At 39.1% G+C, this 23,814-nt stretch overlaps 2 protein-coding genes across 3 annotated transcripts; both read left to right on the forward strand.

The window, feature by feature from the left end:
* The first annotated feature begins 1,559 nt into the window (after positions 1–1,559).
* On the forward strand, positions 1,560–8,564 carry dmac2 (distal membrane arm assembly component 2). The gene is made up of 6 exons (XM_058418218.1): positions 1,560–1,664; positions 1,987–2,171; positions 3,057–3,137; positions 4,215–4,354; positions 5,879–6,041; positions 6,959–8,564. Exons 1-6 carry the CDS (start codon positions 1,647–1,649, stop codon positions 7,122–7,124), a joined length of 753 nt encoding a protein of 250 aa, XP_058274201.1. The 5' UTR covers positions 1,560–1,646; the 3' UTR covers positions 7,125–8,564.
* Positions 8,561–23,407, forward strand: sirt2 (sirtuin 2 (silent mating type information regulation 2, homolog) 2 (S. cerevisiae)). 2 transcript variants are annotated; one of them, XM_058418215.1, is made up of 16 exons: positions 8,561–8,726; positions 8,883–8,929; positions 13,996–14,047; positions 14,183–14,293; positions 14,424–14,465; positions 14,571–14,677; positions 15,221–15,277; positions 15,394–15,462; positions 15,548–15,677; positions 15,803–15,862; positions 17,679–17,734; positions 17,812–17,888; positions 19,702–19,753; positions 19,858–19,925; positions 21,225–21,291; positions 21,899–23,406. In XM_058418215.1, the coding sequence occupies exons 1-16, from the start codon at positions 8,711–8,713 to the stop codon at positions 22,037–22,039; spliced, it is 1,152 nt and encodes a 383-aa protein (XP_058274198.1). In that variant the 5' UTR covers positions 8,561–8,710; the 3' UTR covers positions 22,040–23,406. The 2 variants fall into 2 exon arrangements, with proteins under 2 accessions (XP_058274198.1, XP_058274199.1); XM_058418216.1 differs by having other exon boundaries at positions 8,572–8,698; positions 21,899–23,407.
* The last annotated feature ends 407 nt before the right edge of the window (positions 23,408–23,814 follow it).

The following is a 23,814-nucleotide window of genomic DNA, read 5'->3' on the forward strand; positions in this document are numbered from 1 at the left end:
ACAGAAAGAAGACAAGCGGCTGTGATCGTTGCATCAGATTGCATCAGTTTGTCCTTGCATCAGATCTCTGGTTAGAAAAATACCAAATAAATACAGTGTACACTTTACACTTAATGATGAGGGTGGTGCTGAGATTTTTGGAATAAGGAGCCCTGAAAAGCTGACTTCATACTTCCAAAGCCAACAGACCAAACATACACAAATATATATTTATATATCAAATATACACACCCAAAGATAACGAATGTGTATTAGATAACGTGTATACATATAGTATGTATTAATGAGGCTCACTACTCGTTGTTATTTTTCTTTTTCTATCAAATTATTTAATATTTAGGAAGATTAATGCTAACTGTACAAACTCTTTACTACTAAACATAAAAGACTTAGTATTAGTATTAAAAATCTAAGCCATATATGAATTATATATCTATATATAATGTTACATTTATTACCATAATGCATTCGTTTGGTTTTATCCATCATGTTAACACCAGAATAAAACCTAAAAATGTATCTTCTATGGACTATACCATCTTACAGATTACACAAACGTGCACAATCACAGGCTCACAATATATAAGGACTGTCAGTACACACTCCTCTTGTGAAGTATACACTCCGTGTTTCTCACTGGTTGTTCCCGAGGCCTGAGAATTGTCTTCCTGATCAAACTCCTCCACCTGTGATTTACTGATACCCCCCACCCCCGATTAAGGTCAGAGCTAAACTCTGCAGGAAAGTGGATCTCGTGGGCGAGATTTGAGGATCCCTGCTATATACTATACAAATCTCTAAAACCATACTGGAGACCTAAACCTCATTCTTCATAAAGATATTGACTAAACCGGTGGTTTGATGATTATTTCACTTGAAGTCTATAGAGAGATACTTTGTGGTCCGATACAAACAACTTCTTCCCAATCAGTGTGAAATCACGGGTGTTTAATATTCTTAAATATTGTTTAATTTTTGAGAATTGTTGAGAACAAAATGGTGAATTGATTTGTTTTATGACTTTGATCTGTCATTTGATAACAACTGTGATACTACACACACACACACACACACACACACACACACCAATTTAAGATCCATTCCAGTCCAGAGTACAGTATATTTACCTGGATATGAACCACCATGCACTCTACAGAGGAGGATTGTTTTTGTTTATCTCATCAAGCCATGTGAATAGGACAGGTGGTTGTTTTCTTTCTGCCTGAGCTATAACACATCGCTCTCACCGAGTACACACAAATACACACATGAGTAACACTTCAACTGGGACATGATATGCTATCTTACTATGACACTTTAACGATGCCCCACCATTTACAATGATATTGGTACTGACTGTCACTTGGGATAGCTATCTATCTCTCTATCTCTCTCTATCTATAGTCCTACATGGTCCCTTATGATTAGACACAAAAGATTTCTCATTGCATTATGTGTTTTACATGAAGGGTGCCAATACATCTACACTACAAAAATGCATTTCTCAATATATTCTTAATATTACTTTGAGTTTGTAATTTTATTCCACTTTATGTTTGCGCCCTCTGCTGTTTAGTTTCATAAACATACAGAAATTAAAAACATCGTTTGGCCTTCTGTGCTCGCCGTAGCAGTAGATTTTCAACATGGCGGCCTCCATGTTGGTGAGTAAAACCTTCATGTTGACATGTTTTCTAGGACTGCGTGTCATTTCAGTCCACATATTTGCGTATTTTTTTTTGTAAAATTAAGCATTTGGTTTTATTGGCTGAGTTATTGACAATTTATTCATTAGAAATTAATTGGATTGAACGCCTCTCGCGCTTTGGAGTGCATTAAAATGAATACACATGGATAGTACAGTTAGGATGGTTGTTCGATCTAAGATACACACGTGTAATGAATTTTGTATGCAATGAAATAATATTGATTCAGTGAGCTTTCTGATCTTCTTTTCTCTTTCTTTTCCCCCTCTCTTCTTATTAGATTCAGGTGAGGAGGCATTGCGCCCTGGTGCCAAGTCTCATTGTGGCTAGAAGGCATTATGCTTCTAGTCCTCCATCTCTGTTCAGCAAGTTCCTCCTTCAGTTAAATCACCGCTTTGTTGAGGTGGAATATCTCATAAGATTGAGCAGCTGGTTCAGAAATCGGGATATGCGGCGTAAAAATTTGTGAGTTCTAATGTTTAGTCAGTTTTCATCCAAAGCAACATAATAAGTGAGTCACAATTATAATCCAGGCAACAGAGGAAGAGTGCTTCTTGTGTATTTAATAGTGCTTCCTTGTTTCCCTTTCTCACTTCTTAATTGTTCCTTCAGAGGAAGCACAGAAAGGGTGTAATGATGCCTCCCATAACTCGATTGATTCATTAATTAATACACGGTAGGAATTTTATCCTTGGTGGATCTTCCCAGGAACTCTGTGCCTGAGGCAGGAATTCATCCTCGGATGAAATGCCAGAACATCATGCACTCACATTCGTATTAACTTACTTTCATCCTAGGATTTTAGTCATATACATTATTTATCTAATTAAGTTCATTAAACCTAGCTTTGTGGTTCTTATTATTGTAGCATTTATCATTTACACGTAGTATTTATGCTGCAGGCTTCACAGCATCGCACACCAACTTATCTTTCAGTCAAAAGCCCCCTTTATCATTGCTACTTGAAACTTCTAGGCTGAAGAACGTAGTATGGGAGGCTGCAGCAATTTTTGGAGTAGTCTTAAGTTTCCACAATGTGATAAGGCACAATCACACACATTTACAGTCCTGCAATGGAGTGTAAAGAGTGTGTGAGGCACTGACACATTTATACACACTCTCACGAAAGATGCTGTGGGCGGTTTGGTACCGTATGCAGGTTTTTGAGTTCCTAGTCTTTGAATACAAAACATTTTGCTCTTTTGTCTTCTCTGTTTTCTATATCTCTATACTGAGATAAAAAACAAAATAATGATAAATGAATAATAACCTCAGTGTGTAAATGTTTGCGAGAGTTCAAAGTACTTTTGAATAGACCGTGAGACATTATAGACTGTGCGTCTTATGCAGGTTCTACGAGTCCGCACAGAAGAAATACGGCGCAAATGTGGCAGCAGCGTACTCCATTCTGAAGCTGGGAGGAGGCTTCAGGTACAGTACTTCTCTTTTACAGAAAATCCCAGAACAAAAGTAAAATATCACATAAAACATACACTGGATCATACACTTACCGTTATCTAATAGGGCCGATCATGTCCCAGCAGCACAATGCATAAAATCAGTCGGATTCAGGTCAAGATCATATTCGTTAAAAGTCTGATTTCTGTGACTTTGATTGTAGCATGAATGTTGGTACCAGAAGGGCTGAGTTGAGTATTTCAGATAGTGCTGCTAATCTCCTGGGAATTTCACCCACAGCAGTCTCTAAAGTTTACACAGAATGGTGTGGGTGGAAACACATTGTTGAGAATATATATGTGGTAGCTTAGTGGCTAAGGCATTGAGACTACTTATCGGAAGGTTGTGAGTTAAAATCCCAGGTCCACAAAGCTGCCACTGCTGGCTCCCTGAGCAAGGGCCTTAACCCTCAATTGCTCAGGTGTATAAATTAGATAAAATGTGAGTTGCTCCGGATAAGGACGTCTACCATATGCCCGAAATGTAGAGGTCAGGTTGGTTAAAGGCAAAGACCAGGTGATTTTTTTTTTTTCCCTAATCATCTCAGATCTGTCTAGTTTGGGTGAATCTGTTCCCAGGGTAGTCTTAAATTCCTCTTCTTGCCTAACAGAAGTGGAACCTGATAGTCGAAACTTATCTGCTACTTAAAGTTTTTGAGGTTTTGAGATGCTTTTCTGCTCACCACAGATGCAAAGAGTGATTATATAAGTGACTATAGACTTCCTGTCATATATAATATATAAGGACTTTCAGTACACACTCCTCTTGTGAAGTATACACTCCGTGTTTCTCACTGGTTGTTCCTGAGGCCTGAGAATTGTCTTCCTGATCAAACTCCTCCACCTGTGATTTACTGATACCCCCCACCCCCCGATTAAGGTTAGAGCTAAATTCTGCAGGAAAGTGGATCTTGTGCCCCCCCCCCCCCACACACACACACCATTCTGTGTAAACTCTAGAGAATTATCTCCTTTAAGTCCCAGAAGTTTTGCAAAGCACTGTGCTTGCAAACAGAGAGTAGTGTTAACAGGAAAGGCTTTTTGTTCACAGGTTTGCCGGACAGACCGAGTGGTTTCGCGTCAATTCGAAGGGGAAGTTTAGCTTTGACTTTGTAAACACACCAGGTGCAACTATAGAGGAGATTGACTTGAGCAGGACGCTGATAAACCACGATGGACTGCACAACGTCGGTAATCTTCTCTCCTTACACTCGCACACGGAGTAGATTAGCAAATGAAATGAAGTGGCATTAGGTGTACATTGGAAAAATAAATAGACAAACGTTACAGTTCATGATGAAGTTCACTGGTATGAATAAAGATGAATCATTAGAAGAGGTCCCAAAAAAACAGCATAATAGTATAGGTAGACTGTTTAGGGTGTTGGACCACTTGCCATGCAAATACAGGACACACTACTCTTTCAGGTGAAGCAGCATTCACATAAAAACACACACATATATATATATATATATATATTTATATATATATATATATATATATATATATATATATATATATATATATATATATATATATATATATATTATTACGCATTGCTCACACAGGAATGTTTACTTGGCGCAGATCTGAAAAGAATTAAAATTAGCCGTGCTGTAAACTTCAGGGTTTTTTCCTCCCTGACTATTGGCCCCTTGACAGGTGGATGAAGTTAATTTCATTCTAACCCTTTTTTTTAATGCAATAAAAGAGTTTACTCGGAATCGGTGTATGTACATAGTAGTGCAGTAAATATACAGATCATATCTTATGTGTGTAATTTATGACTTATATATGCTAGCAAAACAGCCCTCCTTCTTCCTGCATTTGGTGAAATTTGAGAGCTTCCTGTGTCGGAAATCTAAATCTGATACAAGTTTCAGCCCAGTTTGAAACATGACTCTGCAACATTTGTTCTGTTTAAAGAAGTTTCACTACCATGTGTACAAATGTCTTATCGCTATTTGCACTATACTGTTGTGGTATATTATTTGTTGCAGCAGTAGGTACCGCAGTCAATGATGTAGCCTATAGGCCATGGGTGTATGTGTTGGTTATCAGGAGTGCTTTGCATTATTATGAATTCTTATAAATAGGGATTGTTTCAACAGCTAATTCGAGAGACTTTACATCGCCATAGATGTACTTTGTTTTAACAAAGAAAAATGATTGCTCTGGTTAAACCTTCCGTGAAGAAATTTCTATTTTTAGAAGGGGGCTGCTGTGTTAGTTCTTTGGAACCGCAAGAGGTAATGACTTCAAGGCGAATTTCTCAGTAACTTATTTTGCCCTTAGTATTAATAGGAATTTTATTTGACTCATGCAACATTTATATGCCATATAAACTACAAATGGATTTGAAAAAGTTTTTAAAATATAACTTTTTTTAATAAATAAAAAAATTAATTATTGATTATTAGCGGTAATTATTATTATTATCGACAATTCCTAAAAATTCTTTAAAAATTATTGTGGAAATTATAAGAGGAATATGCTGTTGAAGGGAAATAATCAATGACCTGTGCAGATATGTATATTTATTAAATAAATCCCGTTCTGCCTCTTTTTTTTTTTTTTTTAAATTAACATAACTTTTTGCAATAACATAAATAGCATTTCTGTTGCCATGGTCAGGCTTAAGTGCTTTGTCTCAGCTGACACCATTTCCATGACCTTTTGAACTATAACTCTTTCGCAATATGTTTCTCTCCACAGCGAGTCAGCGAAACCTGCGCTCCCTCTCGGTGCAGGGCTGTCCGGAGGTCGATGACTGGTTTCTTGCTCGCCTGCATATTTTCCGTGAGACCCTTCAGGAGTTAAACATTTCCCACTGCCCTCGTATTACTGTGGGAGGTTTAGCTGCACTGCAACACCTCAGGTATATCAGTTTGGTGTAAATTTGCTAAACAAAATGGTGTTGGGAGTATTACAATTCAACATACTAGTAGCATTGAAGTAGCGTTTAATGTTATCGAAGTTGACTGAAAGTTAATACTGCATGTAGAGAATCATTATAGAGTCCTCTTGAACTTTCCTACATTGTGTTCTTAAAACCTGTAACTGAAATGTACTTAGGAGTGTATGTAGTACATCTGCATGTTCCACAAAGCTGGACTTTATGGAATAGTGCTGAGAAGAAAGACTTATTGTGAGAGGGGAAAAAGGCAAGTGAAACGGTTGACAGAGTGCATAATGGTCTGATGAGACCATATTTGAAATTTTTTTGACTTTAAAACAAAGTGCTATGTCTACTTTAAAGCATGGTGGTGGTAGTATCATGCTGTGGGAATGGCTTTTCATCTGTGGGGACTGAGGAACCGGTCAAGTTTGATGGTGTAATGAATGGAGCTACTTTATATACAGGGCAATCTCAGAAGGAAGTCTGTTCCAGTCTACAAGAGAATTATAACTATAGCTGAGGTTTACATTCTAACAGGACAGTCACCCTGAAAATAGCATCAAAGATACACCAAGAATGTGTAAGAACGGCCCAATCGAATCCCAGACCTCTGAGACTTGAAAATTGCTGTTTAGCAGCAATCTTCATCTAGTCTTTCAGAGCTTGAGTTTACAAACAGGAATGGGTAAAAATATCAGGATCCAGATGTGCAAAGCTGATAGACATTTCCCAGAAGAACTGAGCTATAATTGCAGCCAAAAGGTGACTGTGTGAAGTACAAGCCCGGGGGTAAATAGTTATGCAATCAACAAATGTCTGCTTTTTTTTTTAGGTTTAATTAACCTTTTTGTGTGTGTGTGTGTATATATATATATCTTTTCTCTTTCTGCTTCCAGGAAGCTGCAGCAGCTGGATATATCTTCACTCCCACAGCTGCAGAGTCCAGGCCTGGTGCGCATCCTCATTGAGGAGATGTTGCCTCATTGTAAGGTCATCGGTGCCGAATATGATCAGGGACTCGAGCCCACAGATGCAGACTCTCTGAGAAATGCTCAGACGTAACAGGACTGACGACCGATGATGTTTAGCGATCTGATGGCAGCAAGCTTAATGACGCTTAAGTAGTTCAAGTGAGTGAGGAATACACCGACCAGGCATAACATTATGACCACCTGCCGAATATTGTGTTGGTCCCACTTTCGCTGCCAAAACAGCCCTGACACGTCACACAGACGTGTATTCTGAGACCTTTCTATAAGAACCATAATTAACCATATCATTAATTTCTTCAGCAATTTGAGCAACAGTAGCTCGTCTGTTGGATCGGATCACACGGACCAGCCTTGACTGTCCATGACCCTGTCGCTGGTTCACCACTGTTCCTTCCTTGGACCACTTTTGATAGTTACTGACCACTGCAGACTGGAAACACTCCACAAGAGCTGCAGTTTTGGAGATGCTCTGATCTTGTCCTCTAGCCATCACACTTTGGCCCTTGTCAAACTCGCTCAAATCTTTATTTCCTGCTTCTAACACATCAACTTTGAGGACAAAATGTTCACTTGCTGCCTAATATATCCCACCCACTAACAGGTGCCTTGATGAGGTGATCACTTATAATGTTATTCAGTTCACCCGTCAGTGCTCATAATGTTATGCCTGATCGGTGTATTTGTGCAGGAAATGCTTATACACGGAAAAAAAAAGATTATATGTAAGTCTTTAGTTAACGGACCCAAGACGTGAGTGTACCTTTTAAACTTATCGTTGTATTTCGGCCTGGTTTGTATGTTGTACGGTCAATTTTCCTGACTTTTTCCACAACTGTAACCAGCTAGAAAGTGTCAAAGCACATATGAAGAGAAACTGCTAACACTGTACATTTTAGAAATGCTCAAAGACATTTGCTTCAGTTAAATAAAGTAATAAGAAAGCTGGAAAATAATCTACAAGCTGGAAAAAAATCCATCAAAGACTGTGTTACGGTAGCTGGAACCTGTATTTTTTTCCATGTAAAGTTGAATGTAAATGTTGTGTTCGACTGTCAAGAAATAATAATTTATATAAAGTGCTTCGGATTGTACTTTATCTGTTCAACACGTGTTCAGGGGATAAGTCTGTTAAGAGAGTGGTCAATCCAATAAGCCTTATTACAGAGGTGTGGGAATGTAAGGGGATCTCCATAAGGGAGTCCAAGACGAAAACAGCCTTTTGGGAGAGGTATATTCTTTTCAACCAAGCCATTTCACCTACTTTACATTGTGTAAGTTACAGAGTTTACCAAATGCAACAGCTGAATGAAATGTTAACATTTCATAAGTAGCCTATGTGGATTTTACTCTGCATTACCATACTGAACCTCAAGGGTACTGTTTTTCTTATACCACTAAGTTGAGATTCTGTATTTGCTTCTAAAATTAATGGTTGCTTAAGTGTCTAAATCTTCTGGTCTGTAAACCTGATTTTTTTGATCGTGACGGGGAAATAAACCAATTTTATTTATTTCATTATTTTTTTAACGAGGTTTCTGTTTCCAGTCGGACCACTTTTCTCGACGCACAACAACAAGCACTTCTCCCTTTAAACGAATAGCTGGGGTTTTAAACACTTTGTTCAAATATACGATTTATTTACAGGTAAACGGATAGATGTCTGACTCCCAAGGTAATAGTCTAATTAAGCTGCAGCTCCGTGACATTTAATAAGCGTGTCACTTAAACTAACCTATTTCCTATGCTTGATTACCGAGACAGTTTAGAAGCTAGCCAGCTAACAAGTTAGCACCGGATCTTTGTAATGTTGCTTTGTTTTGTTTTATAGAACATACTAAAACAGCTGAGGAGGAGCCTGATACACCTGAACACGAGGTAACATCTTATTAACCACAAACATTTGGTCTTAGTGCGTTGGCACTTAATTTTTTAGGATGAGCCCGGAAATTTCGATTAAACACGAGTGCGCATGCGCAGAGCCTTGAACTTTAATGTCCTGCTTAACACCTTAAGTAATTTGCTTTGGGGAGCAAGGGTGCAACCAGGGGTGGCTGGTATAATGAGATAGCAGGGATTCTGTCTTCAGGCAGATTATTGTGGAATTAAGCTGCACCTGAGCTTCACAACTGATGTATGTAAAGAAAAACAAAAAACAGAATGGTATGAGAAAACATGACTGGGGCTGATTTCTTTGTAGCCTGCACTATAGACTGCCAAATGCAGCTGTAAGTGGCAGTCATGTCCGGTGATTTGCACAAAATGAAACAATCACTTGGCTTAATATTTTTCAAAGCATATTGCCGACACATGACATTGTGAAGGTGTATGCGAAATAGTTAGTTAGATAGATAGATAGATAGATAGATATACTTTATTGATCCTATGAAAGAAATTCTTGAAAAGGAGCATACAAACAGGAAAAACTTGTATATGGACCATGATGATTGTTTTCTAAAACAAAGAAAATAATAATAATAAAAGACAGAAAGACGTGATGTACATGCATGAGACCACCAACTTCTCTCTCTCTCTCTCTCTCTCTCTCTCTCTCTCTCTCTCTCTCTCTCTCTCTCTATATATATATATATATATATATATATATATATATATATATATATATATATATATAACAAACAGAAGACAGAATTGTAGGTTTGGTGGGGGTTTTTTTCCATTTAAAGAAAAGGTTACAACTTTGTTGTAGCTATATTTCTTTAACATATTTAGTATTTTGAGGAAAGACAGTCTGCCTCTAGGTGTGTGTTGGTGTATAATTCCACCGATAAGACAATGAAATTGTGCTTATCTTTAACAGTTTCACTGTCAAGTGACATACACTTACCAGGAATAACATTATGACCACCTGCCTAATATTGTGTTGTTTCCCCTTTTGCTGCCAAAACAGCCCTGACCCGTCATGCACTGTGTATTCTGACACCTTTCTATCAGAACCAGCATTAACCTCTTCAGCAGTTTGAGCAACAGTAGCTCGTCTGTTGGATCGGATCACACGGGCCAGCCTTCACTCCCCATGTGCATCAGTGAGCCTTGACCGCCCATGACCCTGTCGCCGGTTCACCACTGTTCCTTCCTTGGACCACTTTTAATAGATACTGACCACTGCAGACCGGGAACACCCCACAAGAGCTGCAGTCGTCTAGCCATCACAATCCGGCCCTTGTCAAATTCGCTCAAATCCTTACGCTTGTCCATTTTTCCTGCTTCTAACACATCAACTTTGAGGACAAAATGTTCATTGTTGTCTAATATATCCCACCCACTAACAGGTGCCATGATGAAGTGAATAACACTAATTATTTCCTCATCTGTCAGTGGTCATAATGTTATTGCTGACTGGTGTATTCAAGATTCAAAAAACTTCCCAGGGGGAAATTCCCTTGCCATGTTACAGTTGCTGTAACAAAAATATAAGAGAGAAGAAAGAAATATATACTCCGTTATATGAACCGTAAAATGGAATAAATAAATTACAAATAATAATGTAGAGCTGTAATATTGCATGCAATGATTGTAAATTGGTGATAATTTTAATAAGTGATAATAGTAAAGTTGTATTGTACATGATAGATGATGGTGAAATTGTAATGTGCATGAAAGACCCAAAATTACTATAATATTGATTATTGCACATGAAAATGTCCCAACACTTAAAGAGAGGAATTGTACAGTTTAATTGCCACGGGGATGAAAAATCTCCTAAAGTGCTCAGTAGTGATCAGTCTCTGGCTGAATTTGCTCTTCTGATCAACCAGCACACTGTGTAGTGGATGAGAAGGGTTGTCCAGGATTGAATGGAGTTTTGACAGCATCCTTCTCTCAACAACAACGTGAACTGGGTCCAGCTCCATGCCAAGTACAGAGCCAGCCCTCCTGATTAGTTTGTCCAGTTTATTTCTCTCTGCCACTTTCATGTTCCTTCCCCAACAGACTGCTGCATAGAAAATGACACTAGACACCATGCAGTATGGTGTTGAAGGACCTGAGCCTCCTCAGAAAGTACAACCTGCTCTGACCTTTCTTGTAGAGTGCTGTTGAATTTAGTGTCCAGTCCAGTTTGTTGTCAGTATGGACTCCCAGGTACACTACCAGTCAAAAGTTTGGACACACCTTCTAATTCAATGTTTTTTGTTTAGGGATTTATTTTCTACATTCTAGAACAATACTGGAGATTTCAAAACTATGAAATAACACACATGGACTTCAGTAATCCATATGTAATGACAACAAAAAAACAGTCAGTTGTTATTTTAAGACACGAAGGTCAGGTGTTCTGGAATAGTTCTTTGCAAGAACAGTATTGTCAAGTGCATTTTGCAAAACCCATCAAGCACCATGATGAAACTGGTTCACATGAAGACCATCCCAGGAAAGCAAGACCAAAACTGACCTCTGCTGCAGAGGAGAAGTTCATTTAGAGTGACCAGCCTCAGAAATCACCAATTAACAGCACCTCAGATTAGAGCCGTTATGAAGGCTTTACAGAGCATCAGTAGCAGACATATCTCAATATCAACTGTTCAAAGGACATTATTGTGTATTTCGGCCGCCTTCAGCATTGTTTTACACTGTAGAAAGAAATAAACATCATGAAAGACCGTGGAATTAGAAAGTGTGTCCAAACTTTTGACTGGTAGTGTATATGTAGGTGTATATTTTAGCCTTCCCTTTTATATTATGTCTCATGTAGTACTGCTTGAAATTTTTACCTAAAAAAAACCCTAGCTAAACTGCAGACATGCTTACTGTACCGGATCTGACCTTTTAATATCTTAACAGTCTACTGGCATAACCTGACAACATGCACTTACAGTATTTGTCATCAACAGTCAAGAAAATTCGCTCAAAAAGCTACTCTGATTAACCACAACAGTCGCATCTAAACCCAGCTCCATATATGCTATATTCAACGCAAATACAACTTACTTGAAATAAACCAATGCGCTGTTTTTAATATCCGTTTATTTGAAGCATCTGCCATGCAAGTTGAGTTTTTGCTGTAGAAGTAATAATAATGTATTAGACCAAGTGCAGTAATATAAACCTGTGTTTATGTGACCATCAGAAGCTCTCGTATATCACGCACAGTATCACATTTTGTTATGAAGGCATTAATCAAAAACAGTACGATTGACCTTCATGCAATAGCTAGCTATATAAAATTCTCACACACAGACCTGTGAGAAAATATCTTCCGATGCACAGTTTAAATAGACCACAGTCATGTGTTCTGTGATGTGGTTCGCGCCTGTTACTAGCTAGGTTAAACTGTTTAGTAAAACCAAAACTTGTGATGTGTGACGTTTTTTTCCAGACCTTTCCTCAAGACTTTAAGACTTTAAAAGTGAAACTATTAAATACAAGACTAAGCTGGAGCTCTTGTCATGACTGTAAGTCAGGGTATAAAAGTTTTAAGGTAGAATTATGAACTAAAAACTTTTGGCTCAGATCAAAATTTATACCATTGCAGATTTTGACCCCTAGGCTTCTTTAACTGTCCTATTGTATTCTTGCATCGTATTGTTACTCAACCATCTTTCTTGTTAGTTCACCTTATAGGTTAGGGACAAGAACTCATCTATTCCATATAAAGTGTGTAAACCAGGGCCTTCATAATGGCAGATATTTTTGGTTTGCTTGTTTTGACATATCGGTCCACATAATATCTGGTCAGTGGTGGTTTTATTGTGGTTTCCAACCGATTCCAGTTACATTCATTAAGTGGATGATTGTATACCTTCTACACCTGTTATTTGGGCAGTTTTCCGATCATTCGGCAGCGGCCCAATGCACAGAATCATACAGATACTGATCAAAAGTATCAGGTAATGTTCCTGTCAAATATTAAAATAGGGTAATTGTGATGTCTGTGATTTTAACCGTTGCATAGATAGAAAAGATCAGAGCAGTTCTTTGGGTGGAAACATTGTTGATGAGAGAGGTCAGAGGAGAATGGACAGACTGGTTTGAGGTTCAAAAGCTATGATAACTTACATACATATACACTATATTGGCAAAAGTTTTGGGATACTCCTCCAAATCATTGAGTTCAGGTGTTGTTGTTCAAGGGCCTTGGGCTTGGCCCCTTAGTTCCAGTGAAAGGAACTCTTAATGTTTCAGCATACCAAGACATTTTGGACTTGACTGGCCTGCACAGAGTCCTGACCTCAACCTGATGGAACATCTTTGGGATGAATTAGAACGGAGACAGTACCTGACCTCACAAATGCGCTATTTGAGGAATCGTCAAAAATTCCCATAAACACACTCCTAAACCTTGTGGAAAGCCTTCCCAGAAGAGTTGAAGCTGTTACAGCTGCAAAGGGCAGGCCAACTCCATATTAAATTCATGTGCATGTAAAGGCAGACGTCCCAGTTTTGGTCTGGCTCACAGTCTCCGCTCTAATTCATCCCAAAGGTGTTCTATCGAGTTGAGGTCAGGACTCTGTGCAGGCCAGTCAAGTTCCTCCACACCAAACTCACTCATCCATGTCTTTATGGACTTTGCTTTGTGCGCAGTCATGTTGGAACAGGAAGTGGTCATCCCCAAACTGTCAAATCTAGGGGGCCAAGTTCAACCCCTGAAAAATAACACCTGAACTCAATGATTTGGAAGGTGTCCCAAAACTTTTGGCAATGTAGTGCAAGTAGAATGTATAGGAGATCTATGTATGCTGTAACAGTACAATTTCCTTTCACTATAAGTAAGGTAGAGGAATAAATCCCCTCAGCCTCACTCCAAAATCTAATGGAAAGCCTTCATGGAAGAGTGGAGGTTGTTATAACAGCACAGGGAAACTGAGTGAGAGTGTTGTGTATTTTTAAGCATGCGGAGGTTGACTGTCTAACAAATATGAACATTTTTTTGCAGCCCATATTTGTTTTACATTATTATTTCTTTAAATGCTTTTCTGATGTTCTAGGTCGAGTCTGACGACAGCAGTGAGGAGGGAGACGCTTCTGGAGACACTGAAAGTAAATAGCAGTTTTTTCCTTGTTCAGTACGTCAGTAACTGTAGTATAGACTATTACATTACACTACTATGTTCGGCTTCATACATCAACGATGGAAATTAAGTTTTAACTTCATTATTATTATTTTTTTTGAAGTGGATTTCTTGCGCAGTCTCTTCTCTCGGACACTTGGCCTGAGCCCCGGAGAGAAAGTGCTTGATGAACTGAGCCTTGACGGAGTTGCTCGTTATATACTGAGTGGTAAATGTAAGTATAAATGTTACATCGAGATCTGTAATCTTTTTCAGGGGTTTTCGCTCTCACATAATGTAGATAAATGCTGTAACTGTTTAGCAACTTGTTCAACTGCAGTATATTGTCTTATTGTGTTCTTTAGGCAAGAATATTATCTGTATGGTGGGTGCGGGAATATCAACCTGTAAGTGCACTGCTATTATTATTTATTTCTTGGCATAATCTAATGACTAGAAACAAATCAGCATATTATTAACATCTCTCTCTCTCTCTCTCTCTTTTGATGCAGCGGCCGGCATCCCTGACTTCCGCTCTCCCGGAACTGGCCTCTATTCCAATCTGCAGAAGTACAACCTTCCGTACCCAGAGGCCATCTTCCAGATCGACTACTTCAAGGTCTGTGTCTCTATTTGTCATTTATTTGGTGTAAATGGTGTTAACTAAATCTCTGTGACTTGTTCTTTGGAGGTGAGACCTTAGGTGCACCTTAGGCAAAATGTTTCCAGCTATTTTTAGCTGTATAATCATCAGCTGAGTTTTGGTGTTGCAGACAAAAATTGTAAGATCAAGCTGAGATTAAAGATATAGAGACCAGAGACAACTGTTGACAGTTCTGGCAGTGTTAGATATGTTTTTTTATTTTTAGAATGCTGCCAAGACGCCAATGGGACGACAGTATGATATAATTACAAATTCAGTAGTGGAAATGGACAATAAACTTATCTCACTACCCCAAGGCCACTTTTATGCAGTCTGTTATTAAAGAATCTTTAATGTATAATCTACGTATAAAGAGAAATAGACAGGATTTTATTGGGAACCTGTACAGTGTGACAAGAAATGATCTGAAAATACAAACCAGGCTTTAGTTTACATTTTGTAGATTAACACTAAGTGATGTGACTAGATGTTAAACAACATACCATCATGTCCCATCAGAAACATCCAGAACCTTTCTTTGCTTTGGCCAGAGAGCTGTATCCAGGACAGTTCAAGGTAGGAATTCCATAATTCCCCAAAATATCAGATATATGCTGAAGTGGAAGAGAGTCTTTTTCTCAGCATTGTGCTTGTCTTAACTTCTAACACTGTCTCCGATTTGTCTTATCTAGCCCACCGTGTGTCATTACTTCATGAGGATGCTAAAGGATAGAGGCCTTCTCAAACGCTGCTATTCACAGGTCAGGTCAGGTCAGGTTCGTGTGTGTTTGTGTATTGTCACATTAATGGTCAGTTTTAGACAATCCAGGTTTCTGTATCTCTTAGAACATTGATACGTTAGAGAGAGTGGCAGGACTGGAAGGAGAGGACCTGATCGAAGCCCATGGAACCTTTCACACGTCACACTGTGTGAGTTTTCTCTGCCGGAAGGAGTACAGCATGGAGTGGATGAAAGGTGAGGTACACTTTCTCACATACACCTGAGGCTTCAGTCCATTGCTTGTTTCAGGGCAGATCAGAAGTGATTCATGTGAGGTGATTTGAATGCTTTTGATTTTTATTCATATATCCAATTGATAGACAAGATCTTCGCTGAAGACATTCCTAAGTGTGAAGCCTGCAACAGTCTGGTCAAACCTGGTGAGTTCAGAATAATGATCATTTCAATTATGATAACTAAATTGAACATTTGCATTATTTTTATTCATATAATTTATCAGTTGTAGAAGTTTTGTAGGTATTATACTAAAGAGGGATTATTTGGAAAACATTTTAACACATGACTCACAAAAACAATACATGTCCACATTTTCTTTGTCTAGACCTTTCTTAAGCCGACATGTTCACAAAATATACAATACATACACAACGATCAGGCATAACATTATGACCGTGCCTTATATGACAGGTGCCTTGAATAACACTGATGATCTCCTCATCATGGCACCTGTTAGTGGGTGGGATATATTAGGCAGCAAGTGAACATTTTGTCCTCAAAGTTGATGTGTTAGAAGCAGGAAAAATGGACAAGCGTAAGGATTTGAGCGAGTTTGATGAAGGGCCAACTTGTGTTGTCTAGACCACTGGATCAGAGCATCTCCAAAACTGCAGCTCTTGTGGGGTGTTCCCGGTCTGCAGTGGTCAGTATCTAGCAAAAGTGGTCCAAGGAAGGAACAGTGGTGAACCGGCGACAGGGTCATGGACGACCAAGGCTCATTGATGGGGATCGAAGGCTGGCCCGTGTGATCCGATCCAACAGACGAGCTACTGTTGCTCAAACTGCTGAAGAAGTTAATGCTGGTTCTGATAGAAAAGTGTCAGAATACACAGTGCATGACGGGTCAGGGCTGTTTTGGCAGCAAAAAGGGGACCAACACAATATTAGGCAGGTGGTCATAATGTTATGCCTGGTCATATGTATTAAAATATATCTAAACATGTTCTCTTGCTAAATAAATAAGAAGTAGGACCTTTTTTTTAAACTGTATTTACGATTAATACATACGGTTAAGGAGTTTGCTCATATACTACCATATAAACCAGCTGCTACTACTAACAATAATAAAAGCAATAAAAGGATTTATGTAGCACTTTCCAAATCACATTTAAAGCAAAACACATGACAATGGCTATAACAATAACAGTAGAGATGACAGATTAACAACAAGCTGGTAAAGAGTGGAGAGTGTTGATGAAGAGAAGTCTGCAGGTCCTTGTGGAGCAGGCATTAATCTTACTTTTATAGTGCATTTTACAATGCATATGATCTAAAAGCAACACGACAGATGTCAGTGGCTTAACGCCCGGCGTTAACCCCAAGCCGAAGGCAGACGAGGCATAGAAAACTCCTTAAAATGACCATAAGGGGGAAGAATCCTTATAAGGGAAACTCGACTCAGCATGAGGTAGGTGATCATCCTCCTCCAGCTGGTGCTGTGAATCATGTCAGAGAATTAAAGTTTATATGATGAGCGATAACGAAACTCTCATGTTGGTTATAAGTGGAATCAGCATAGTGTCGAGTATGAGGAGATGACATGGTGGGGAAGGAGAAGGGGGGAAAAGCATGTGGGCTGTCTCATATTTTCAGAAATGATGCCCTCCTATACAATCAATTAGCAGCTATTTAAAAACATTCATTAAAGCTTTCTGCTGCAAGTGAGGTTAATTGTAATTGTAATGTAAGCTGTGCATGAGTTACCATTTAAGGAAAAGAGGGTGAAGCTCAACAGCTGTGATCCAGCTGTTTCAGAGCAGGGTTCATTTCCACGCTGGAAGAAATGTAAACTAATGCCAGAAACAAAGAAATTACACGAGAATTTGGTCTGAGACGGTCTTCCTGAGATATCCGTGTATAATTATTACAAGTCCATAAAACATTAAGCACTAAGTTGTGAAACTTTCTTCGTGTGTGTTTCAATAATCAGCATGTAAATCACCTACATTTAATCATCAGATATCGTGTTCTTTGGTGAGAATCTGCCAGCTCGATTCTTCAGCTCAATGAAAAAGGTGAGCAAGCAGTTTCATTTCTACTGAACAGCATCGCTCATTCTGCTGTTCCACTCACATGTTCTCTGTGTGTACAGGATTTTCCTCAGTGCGATCTTCTTATCATCATGGGCACGTCTCTGCAGGTTCAACCTTTTGCGTCTCTCGTCAGCAGGTGAGAAAATGTAAAAGTCATTACAGATATACTGCAATGTTTCTAGGTTTTTATGATGGAAAGTATTTCTGCACGCTAAATCCTGTCTACTTCACTAAGTACTGTGTACTTCAATATCTCAAATAACATTTGCCGGACTATGCGGTCAGCACAGCATAAACATAAATTTCAGTGGACACTTTTAGTCAACATATTGTAGTTTCCTCCTAAAGTATTGGAACAGTAAGGCCATAAAAAGTGTTTATAAATGAGCTCGTTCTCATAGGAAAGAATATGTTACCAACCTTTTTGGGTACAATAAAGCTTGGATATCATAAAACAAAGCACAAGAAACTGTACGGTGATTCCATTATAAGGAAGCCATTTGTGTCTATTACATTTGCTTGCACAATATGTATAGTTGCCTCCAAAAGTATTGGAATGGCGAGGCACATTCTTTTTTCTTTTTTTCTCTCCTTTTTTTTTTGGGTGGGGCTATACACTATAAATTTGGGTTTGACATTAAACGATCAATATGAGATGATAGATCAGAGTTTCAGATTTCATTTAATAATATTTACATCTACATGTGTGAACATAGAACATGACACCTTTTGTTTAATTGCACACATTTTCTAATGATCAAAACAACTAGAACAGTGACTGACAGGTATTTCTTGTTGCCCAGGTATGCCCTGTTAGATCGATTGTTTAAACGATGAGTAAGACCAAACGTTTACTTTTGGTTCGAGTCCAGGGTTTGCCCTGTGAAGACTGCATTAGTTGCGAAAAAGGCTAAACCGACATGAATGAGCAGGGAGCTGTATATGGTGGAGAAAAGAGAGCCATTTTAAAGCTGAGAAAAGATGGACAATCAGTCAGAGCCACTGCACAAGCATTGGACAAAGCCATTACGGCAATTTGGAATGTCCTGAAATAGAAAGAAACCACAGGTGTACTAACAATCAGACATCAAACAGGAACCAAAGCAGCTCATGGCAGAAACCTTGTGAGAACTGTAAAGACAAACCCTAAAACAAGTGACATCACCAACAACCTCCACATGGCAGGGTGAAGATATCACAGTCCACCATCTGAGAACGACTTCAAAAGCAGCAGAAATGTAGAGGCCATACCACAAGATGCAAACCATTCATCAGCAGTAAGAATCAGAAGACCAGTCTCTCAAAGAAATACAGAGATGAGCCAGAAAAGCCTTGGAACTAAGATCAACCTCTACCAAAGTGATGGAAAGGCCCGACTGTGGAGAAAGAAAGGATCTGCTCATGATCCAAAATCCAAAAGCTCGTCGTTTAAGCAGGGTGGAGGTAATGCTAGCATGGCTGTTTCTAGGACAGATTCACTAACCTTTATTATTGATGGTAGCAGCAGAATGAATTCAGAAGTCTACAGAAACATTCGGTCTGCCAATTTACAGAGAAATGCATCCAGTCTGATTAGATTAGATTAGATTCAACTTTGTAATTGGGAGGAACTTCATCATGCAGCAAGACAATGAGCCAAATCACACTGACGAGACAACTAAAATGGCAGGTTTTAGATTGGCCAGTCACAGTCAGTCACCAGACCTTGACTCATTTGAGCATGTATTTCACCTCTGCAGAAGTGGGAGAATGAAGAATAATTAACTTTTGCTCACCTAATAACTGGGTGGCCTGCCACCAAAGGTGCAACTCTAACACATTTAGTAAGCTAGATGTGAGTGTGTATATACTGGTACCGAGTCCACGTGGTATTAAAAGCCAAGACCACTGATTAATCCTTCGTATATTCTTCATTAATCTGACTCTTCATTAATCTGCTCTCTCAACAGAGTTCCCAACAGCTGTCCTCGACTCCTCATCAACATGGAGAAGACAGGACAGGTACTGATAATTTGTGTGCCTATAAAGTCTCATACTCGTTCCATTTGAAACATTTCCCACTGACTATTGCGAATCATGTTTTAATCGCCGTTCATCTCTGACAGTCGGATTTCGCACTGGGCTTGCTGGGATTCGGAGGAGGAATGGATTTCGATTCGGATAAAGCCTACAGGTTAGTGCTGATTGCTGTCCAGTGGATGTTTTTAAAAATAAATCAAGTTCAACTTGTGATCTATTCTAATGAGGTTCTTGTTGCTCTTGTGGCCACAGTAACCTGAATGACTATGTGACTTTTTTTGCACTCAGTCATATGGCTGTCACTCACCCGTGCTCATTGAGCTGTTACGCAATACAGTTTTCAGATCAGTTTGTTGTCAGCGTATGTATATAAAGACTGGGTTTCCACCATACACTTATATTGCCAAAAGTTTTGGGACACCCCTCCAAATCATTGAATTCAGGGGTTGGGCTTTAAATTAGAGCGGAGACTGCAAGCCAGAGTAATATGAGAAGATCTGGCTCACAGTCTCTGCTTTAATTCATCCCAAAGGTGTTCTATCAGGTTGAGGTCAGGACTCTGTGAAGTTCCTCCACACCAAACTCTCTCATCCATGTCTTTATGGACCTTGCTTTGTGCACTGGTGTACAGTCATGTTGGACCAGGAAGGGGTCATCCTCAAACTGTGCCCACAAAGTTGGGAGCAGGAAATTGTCCAAAATGTCTTGGTATGAAGCTGAAGCACTAAGAGTTCCTTTCAATGGAAATTAGGGGCCGAGCCCAACCCCTGAAAAACAACACCTGAATTCAGTTATTTGCAGGGGTGTCCCAAAACTTTTGGCACGATAGTTTATTTCTTTTAAATTTTGTTAAATTTTTAAAACTTTAAAATTTGTGTGGATTAAAATGTTTAAAAAATGAAATGTAACCTCTTTCAGAATTAATTTACATATTTGGACACTTTATTTTCCCCTCGTTCATCTTCAATGACTGTCAAGATTGTAGTGGGACCGGAGTCTAGTCCAGGAAAACTTGCTGCGTGAGAATGCATACTTAATGAAACACCAATCCAGCGTTGCTTTTATTATTTAAAAGTATTTGATTGGCTTATGAACAACAGTTGTTCCAAAGCAAACATGGAGTCTATAAGCTAACCCCCAGACATAAGTGGAAGACTGCTTGCTTGAATGAATAAGTGGGCAAAATCCTACTACTGAAGAATAACTAAAGAACATTTCCTGCCAGGAGTGAGGCCATATGTATTACCTTAATGCCATTGCCAACGCTCGTGCTTAGCTCCTTGAATATCTTTTCATAATTTTGCTAATTGCAAACCACCCATTTACTTTTATTGATCTAGTCAGAGGTTGCTTTAAAGTCAGCAAAAAATCATGCAAACAGAGTGAACTCAGAAAGATCAGGTTGTCTTTAAAGATGATGATTATTTTAACCGCTGTTTCATGTTGATCACAGGGATGTTGCACATTTGAGTACGTGTGATGACGGTTGCTTGGCTCTAGCAGAGCTGCTGGGATGGAAGGTACAATGTCACACACAAGCATGTCGACTAATAACTTTATTCATCTGCAGTATACAAAAACCAGCCATGTCATCTAATCAGCCAATCATGTGGCGCATAAAATCATGCAGATACAGATCAAGTGTTTTAGTTAATGTTTACATTTAAATGGAAGGGAAAATGTCACTTTGACCATGGAGTCAGAAACTATGTCCCAAATGATGTACTACACACTATGTGCTTGGACGATGCCCTATTTACTCTACCGTCTAGTGTAGAAGGGTAGTATCGTCTCAAATGGAACGCTAACTATTTTTACTAACCAAAAATATAAGGCTTTTTTTTTTCAGCTACCCAGTTTGGTTGAGCTTGTACCCAAGTGGTTTGGCAACCACTGTAGTCTCGGCTTCCTGTAAATGGCAGAAAGGAGCAGCTCAAAAGTGCAACATATTATGGGACGCTAAGATGCTTTGATGCTCACTATGACTGCCGTAGCCTTCCTGACCCGCATCAGCATGATATTATACACCACAGATTCAATAACTGTACAAATGCTCAAGTGTTCCGAGTATAAATAAGCCACATTTTGATCATTCTGTTCCTTTTATTCCACCTTCTTTCATTTCAGGGTGATCTCGAGGAGCTGGTGAAGCGTGAGCATGCTCTCATTGACAGCAAAGATGCGAAAAAGAAAGGCGCGCAGACGAATCAGAGCTCTGCGGCCTCGGAGAAAGGCGTCAAAAACACAGACACTGAGAATGCAAAGTAATCACTCTGAGTGGGAAGTTAAACGCCGGTCCATTTACGATAGTTTCTCAAAGACTCTCTGTACCTCGTCTTTCTGTCTCTGAAATTTTTTGTCATACTAGATATACACCAATCAGGCATAACATTATGAGCACTGCCAGGTGAAGTGAATAACACTGATGATCTCCTCATCATGGCACCTGTTAGTGGGTGGGATATATTAGGCAGCAAGTGAACATTTTGTCCTCAAAGTTGAAGCAGGAAAAATGGACAAGGGTAAGGATTTGAGCGAGTTTGACAAGAGCCACATTGTGATGGCTAGACCACTGGATCAGAGCATCTCCAAAACTGCAACTGCAGCTCCGGGTGTTCCGGTCTGCTTTGGTCAAAGTATCCTTTAAGTCCTGTAAGTTGAGAGGTGGGGCACATGGAGACCCCACCTCGCAACTTACAGGACTTAAAGGATCTGCTGCTATCATCTTGGTGCCAGATACCACAGCACACCTTCAGGCCTCCATGCCTCGATGGGTCAGGACTGTTTTGGCAGCACAAGGGGAAATAGCAGGTGGTCATAATGTTATGCCTGATCGGTGTACAACGGGCTTAAAACTTCACTCCTCCATGGATATTTATATCATGGCAAATTAAGAACACTAGAGGCCCAGAGCAGCAATATTCATCACGTAAGCTATTAATCGTACTGTACGCACTGAGGCGAGACAGACGCAGGTGACAGAGAAGCCGACATGACCGGTTCACCATAATCCTGACTTGCATAAGGCTTTTAACAACCATATGTCTTTTTTTTTTTCTTTTTTTTTTTTTTTAAATTAAGGATTAGTTATGCATAACCTTCTGTGATGGAAATGGTATTATATTTACAGAAGGTTGTTTACTTCGGTATCTTGACAGATGAGCTGCATGTTTTATTTGCAGAAGGTGCCAGAGGGATTTATTAATGCTTATGGAAATCTGTATACAGCCCTTACTAAGGCAAAAAGCTGTAACTGATTGATTATAGAGTGGGGAAAAAAATCATTAAATAAGTTCACTCGATGTCCTGCCAAATAAATAGTAGCTGGATGATATGATAGAGCCGGTTTAATGGTAATCTGATCAAGTTGACGGATTTCTTTTGCCTTAGTAGGGCATTGTATTAGAATCTGATATGTTTAACTTAATTTGCTTTTTCTTTTCTTTTTTCTTTCATTCTTTCTTTTTAATAATGTTTTTTTTTTTTTTTTTTGGAAATGTTGGTGTGTTTCCTCTCTGTGCCATGATTATGCAAGCAAATTTTCAGCTTATTTAACAAAAAATAGTGCTGTCATGTTTCATGAATCATTTGTTGGAGAACCAGCAAGAAATGGAAATAAACACTGCATAAATGATTGAATGGAGTTTTGTCCTTAAAAGAGATTTGCCTTTATTGTTGAGTTCTCACTTCTGATTGGTTAAAAGGTGATGATGACGACAGTAGTTCTGGCTGGATGGCATGTTACAGGTTTATATCATTTTATTTTAACCAATCATTTGTGTGGTGAATGCTTAGCATCCAGGATTTGAACAGCAATGTAATAATAATGTAATTGATATTTTTCTGTGAGATGTTTTGTTTAGGGCAGCATGGTTAGAACTGTTGCCTCACAGTAAGAAGGTCCTGGGTTCGAATCCCGGGTTCGAACAGGCAGGCCTTTGTGTGGCGTTTGCATGTTCGTGGGTTTACTCTGGGTACTCCGGTTTCATCCCACAATCCAAAAACATGTACATTAGGTTGATTGGTAATTCTAAATTGCCCAT

This window comes from Hemibagrus wyckioides, linkage group LG20 (genome assembly GCF_019097595.1).
Source record: "Hemibagrus wyckioides isolate EC202008001 linkage group LG20, SWU_Hwy_1.0, whole genome shotgun sequence".
NCBI lineage: Eukaryota > Metazoa > Chordata > Actinopteri > Siluriformes > Bagridae > Hemibagrus > Hemibagrus wyckioides.

Excerpts from the sequence above, each read along its gene's own strand:
- dmac2 (XM_058418218.1), top strand. Across the intron at positions 3,138-4,214 it reads AAGCTGGGAGGAGGCTTCAG|GTTTGCCGGACAGACCGAGT; the intron begins GTACAGTACTTC and ends TTTTGTTCACAG. Across the intron at positions 6,042-6,958 it reads GCTGCACTGCAACACCTCAG|GAAGCTGCAGCAGCTGGATA; the intron begins GTATATCAGTTT and ends TTCTGCTTCCAG.
- sirt2 (XM_058418215.1), top strand. Across the intron at positions 14,678-15,220 it reads TCCAGATCGACTACTTCAAG|AAACATCCAGAACCTTTCTT; the intron begins GTCTGTGTCTCT and ends ATGTCCCATCAG. Across the intron at positions 19,926-21,224 it reads GATTCGGATAAAGCCTACAG|GGATGTTGCACATTTGAGTA; the intron begins GTTAGTGCTGAT and ends TGTTGATCACAG.